Source organism: Buceros rhinoceros, unplaced genomic scaffold (genome assembly GCF_000710305.1).
Source record: "Buceros rhinoceros silvestris isolate BGI_N320 unplaced genomic scaffold, ASM71030v1 scaffold10443, whole genome shotgun sequence".
NCBI classification, from domain to species: Eukaryota; Metazoa; Chordata; class Aves; order Bucerotiformes; family Bucerotidae; genus Buceros; species Buceros rhinoceros.
In genome coordinates this window covers 65,663-70,693 of record NW_010405402.1, presented here as the reverse complement: position 1 = coordinate 70,693, position 5,031 = coordinate 65,663, and the positions used below count along the sequence as shown (strand labels likewise).

General features: G+C 41.8%; 1 protein-coding gene across 5 annotated transcripts in view; it reads left to right on the top strand.

Moving 5' to 3' along the window:
- SLC6A6 (solute carrier family 6 (neurotransmitter transporter), member 6) overlaps positions 1 to 5,031 on the top strand; it is a 51,987-nt gene that overhangs the window by 42,957 nt on the left and 3,999 nt on the right. For all 5 annotated transcript variants that reach the window (XM_010133706.1, XM_010133707.1, XM_010133710.1 and 2 more), the window contains 3 exons: positions 98 to 210; positions 2,898 to 3,035; positions 4,092 to 4,194. In XM_010133706.1, the coding sequence (XP_010132008.1) occupies positions 98 to 210; positions 2,898 to 3,035; positions 4,092 to 4,194 (354 nt within the window). The remainder of the gene's footprint in view (positions 1 to 97; positions 211 to 2,897; positions 3,036 to 4,091; positions 4,195 to 5,031) is intronic.

The window sequence follows — 5,031 nt, the reverse complement described above, 5'->3', positions numbered from 1 at the left end:
CATTCCTGCGTTTGAGTGTGGCTACCTTTACCAAAGAGCTGGTGCTTACTATTTCTCTTCCCTTCCCTTCCCCCTTTCCTATTTTCTCTTTCTCTAGGTCCAGGCCTGGCCTTCATTGCTTACCCAAAAGCTGTGTCCATGATGCCGCTGCCCACCTTTTGGGCAATCCTTTTTTTTATTATGCTTCTGTTGCTTGGACTGGATAGCCAGGTTAGTACGATGGGTAAGAGAGGTGTGGTTTATTATACTGGTGTTGCTGACTGAGAAGAGCTGGGTTTAGGGGCATGGGTTAAGAAGGGAATACCTCTAATGCTGCTTAAGAGGAATTCTTCTGGGTTGCTTTTCAGTGTAGAGGCTGTGTTTGATGGATCTATGACTGTCAATGCATAGTCTGATTGATGTTGCTCAATAAGTCTTTGTCATCGGGAGTTAACGGAGTCCACAAAACTAGGGCAGTAGTACCTAACCTAAATACCAGTCCCATTCTGGCTGCAGAATGCCACCGTTTTGGACATGGTGCAGTATTTTCCTGCTTGGAGAACAGCTTAATGGTTCTAAAACATAAAAGACCAGAGCAGTCGGTTCCACGGAATACTTTGTGCCACTGTGATCAATGCTGTGTGTATACACACATCACTGAAACACCTTGTGAGAATAACTAACTACTAGGAATACGGGCTTGACAGTTGCCAAGTGCCAAAACAGAATAACGAAGCCATCTTGAGGCATAAAAAGCACAAAATGTTTTGTACATTATAGCCAGGGTAGCTTCATGAACAGTCAGAGAACAAAACCACAGCCTTTCTTGGTGGCCTTCGGTTCGGAGCTGCTGAGCAACACAGGATCCTGCTGACTTTCACACCACCAGTGCACATTCGGGACCTCTAAATGGACCAGAACAGTGTCTTGGGTTCCAGCTGTACTAATTATAAAGCACCTTCTGCTAGGAATTAATGGGTATAAAAAAATCAAAAAGTTCAGTTCCAGAAGTTGAACTTCATAGTTCACAGGTTATAACACAGGTTATTGGTCCTAGGGGTTGCTTAGAGGAATGTTGGACTAAATATCTCAAAAGAACCTGTAAATCATTTCCAGATAGTCCACTTACAAGGAAACACGGATGAGCAGGGATTGTGCGGTAACAATTGTGCAGTTTTCAGTGCAACAGGCAGTTTTCTGCACTCAGAGGGAAAGTCACTAAGATTATGAAAACCCAGCTGGTAAGGATGAAATGTGCCTTTAGGGTAAATGCTCTCTCGTATGAGGAGAGATCTGTAAATGGATGTTTACAGAGTTGTCATGCACTTAATCTCTTAGATATTTGATATTCCATTTGCCCTAAATTGCTCTGTACAGCTTAATCTTTGAACTCTAGTGAGCAACTTTCATCTGTTCCAGAGTCAATGTAAAAGTGCCCGATGCTGTGGTTCAACAACCTTGTCCTTATGCAAATTGGAAGCAGTCTAGTAATTTTAAAAAGCTCCTCACTGCGTAGAGTGATTAAAACTAATTGGAGCGCTTAATTTCTCTCCTCCACCCCTCTGTTTTTTTGGAAAGCAGTCAAGCAGGCTTCTGGAATGCTGGAGCAGTTGAAGATCAAATCAGCCCAAAGAAAAGGGTTGCATTTAAAGAGAAAACTAGTTTTACAGAAGTCAGAGTAACAAGACAGGAGGCAACAAAATCTGGTGGAGTGTTTGCAGGACAGGCTGTATTTCCAAGAGAGAGTTTCAGCTCCTGATCAACTCAGCTCCTGAGTTGTTACAGGGCACTTCTGGGCACCGTTAGATACTGGGTAGGAAAAAGTAGCTTTTCCTGAAGTAATAATATAACTCATTAGTTATAAGATGAAGTTATAAAGTGAAGTTCATTTCCACAGAGGCAGCCTTGGGTCTCCATGGTATCATCCTTGCCTTCAGTGAACTTGCTACTTTTGTACCTTGCCAGGCTGAAAGTACAGTTCAGCTGAATGATCCCTTCTTTGGATTTGTTCGAGGGGAGTTCAGTAGTCACTTTTCTCTGTGGTTGAAATGCATCTGGTTTTCAATTAATTTTAAACTTGTATTCAAATCCAATTTGGGCTCTTTGGTTAACTCAAGTGACACATCTTATGTGTAGTTTTCTAATGGCAGGTAAGTACAAATACATTATCATGAAGCTAAATAAAGTAAGATTTTTAGCTGGTCTATTCAGAGCTTCATTTTTGCTTAACTTCTGCAAATAGTTGACCAAATCTTTTTATGGGACTGTATGAACAGCTCCATTGTTGCTGCAGTAGTACCTGAGAGCCTCAGTCAGATCTACTTTGCTCACAGGTTCAGAAAAGACAAGTTCCGTCAAGAAGAGCTGCTATTTCACATCAAAGTCTGCTTTCCCTTGGCTGGATTTTCACTAGCAAACTGAGAGTAGAGTTATATCCCCATGCGGAATTAACCTAACTAGTACCTGTGAGGTTTTCTGGCACTTCAAAAAAAGGCTGGGAGGTGCTCTCCTAGCTTTAGCTTCTTTGAATGTTTTCTCCCTGCCTCTTTCCTAGATGAATACATCTTGTATTCATCTGGAACAGCTACATCGTGAAAGCCACATAAGTGCCATGCTGTCGTCAAATTAACTTCCTTCATCCTCATGGCTTGCATTTGCAGAGCCCCCTTGGTAGTTCGTAAGGCTGCTAGGAAATGAATGGCAATTCTGAAGCTTGTTCCAACCTGAAAACTACCCCCACGCTTCAGCCTCGGGGTTACAAAGGAATGGCTTCTGAGTTACTTATTCAGAGCAGCATTTTGCCACAGAGTACAGTTAGGGTGTTGACGTGGAGCATTTGTTCAAGTCTGAGCCCAGATAAAATGCGTGGCAGGTAATGTTCAAGTCATGCTTCTTTGTTGTTTGTTTTTCCCTTTTAGTTTGTTGAAGTTGAAGGACAGATCACGTCATTAGTTGATCTGCACCCATCCTTCCTAAGGAAGGGTTACCGACGGGAAATCTTCATCGCTATAGTATGTTTCCTTAGCTATCTTCTGGGACTAACTATGGTGACTGAGGTAAGTAGCACCAGTGCTGCCAATTGCCACCTTTTTTAGCTGGTCTTCAGACCGGTTTTAGCTGTGAATGAGACTGCACTGAATTAGGCACTCAGGAGCAGTGCTCTTTAGATCTATGGAGCATCTTTCATCCCTAGATCTAAAAGCATTTTGAAAGGGAGCCATATAATCCCCCCTTTTCAGTCAGAGGAACAGAGACATGAAATCTCATTACATTGAATCTGATCTCAGGTACTCATCAGCATGAGTATGAATATTAACAGCTGGCTCTAAATGATGAAACACATTGGGAACCTTCAGCAGAGCAGGTTAAGAATCCATCCAGTGCATGCAGAGAAAGAGATTTTTATCTTGGTCACAGAGATTTGAACCAATTAAGTACCACTGGATTTATTCTAGTATAAACAAGATGAGAATATGTTCCAGTGGCTGCACTGTTGTGATACTTATCTCCAAAATAAATCCAAGCCAGATTTTAAAAACAACTGGAAGAGCACAATTGTGAGACTTACAATAGCACCTGTAACAGAGGTGCCTACAAACACAGTTTTTCAAGTAAAAGTGTGGGTATATGTAGTGAGAACAAACAGTCTAACAGCATGATATAAATAGAGTTAGAAAGAAAAAAATTAACTATTCCCCTGCAAACAGTCCTTCCACTGAATTAATAAGCAAAGACTTTGATGAGCTGACTTCCATTTTTAGTATTTTGGAGGCATTAATGTTAGGAGGTGACATATGATTTCTTCATATCATTTGTTTCTCTGAATGCCCATCCTAAAATACTTTTGAGAAGGAAAGATTTGAGTGCCTCAGTAGATTATACTAAGTGGCTTAATTTTGTTTAGTCGTTGTCTTGTTTGGAATGCTTCCTGGAGTAAACATGCATTCCCTGGGGAAGGTAATGCCAAATATTTACCTTACCTACTTGCTTGATGTTTCTTCTTGTTAGACAGCAATTATTAATACATGTTGCTGGATGTTACTGGGAGCTGGGTGTGAAGTATTCAGGCTTTTTCCTGTTGGATCCTAATCCATTGTGTCTCTCTTTTATAGGGTGGCATGTATGTTTTTCAACTCTTTGACTACTATGCAGCTAGTGGTGTATGCCTTTTGTGGGTTGCATTCTTTGAATGTATTGCTGTAGCCTGGGTTTATGGTAAGTGAAAATCCTTTCACCTAATACCTACCTTGAATCATCAGCCACCCCAGAATCTTCTTCCCAGCAACAGACCCATGCCATTAATACGAATTTGCAGTGACCTCTTGGAGACAAAATTGCATTTGGGATGTAGCCAGACTCACGTGTTTTTCCACACAAAAATGAGTATTTTTTCATTGCTAATTAGTAAAGGCACAATTAAGCATTTACGTGTGTTAAGTTTCGAGGTGAGAGTTGAAAGTTTGGCCAGCCGTGAAAATTTCTGCCTCTCAGAGAATTTTCTTTCAGAGCTGCAAGGGGCAAGCCAGTCAAACAGAAAATACAAAAGAAAGCTGACAAAAGTGTATTCAGTCCTGTCATTTTCAGGCAGCGCTGAGTACCAGGGTCTGACAGTAGCCTGTCTAGCTGCCTGAGACAGTAGCTGAGGAATGATGAGAAGGATGTTTGTTGCTTAAGACCGGTCGTTTCCCTGATTCTTCACTTACTCCATCTCCTTAGAAAAGTGAAACAAAGCCTTCATTTTACATCAGTCACCTTTCTGTAGAAGCAGGCTGTACCGCTTACAGGCAGCGCTGAGTACCAGGGTCTGACAGTAGCCTGTCTAGCTGCCTGAGACAGTAGCTGAGGAATGATGAGAAGGATGTTTGTTGCTTAAGACCGGTCGTTTCCCTGATTCTTCACTTACTCCATCTCCTTAGAAAAGTGAAACAAAGCCTTCATTTTACATCAGTCACCTTTCTGTAGAAGCAGGCTGTACCGCTTATCGTCACGTTCTTCCCATGGCAGGTTCAGTGAGAGTATAGGGAGAGGAGTGGGGGCGGGATAGGGCAGGAG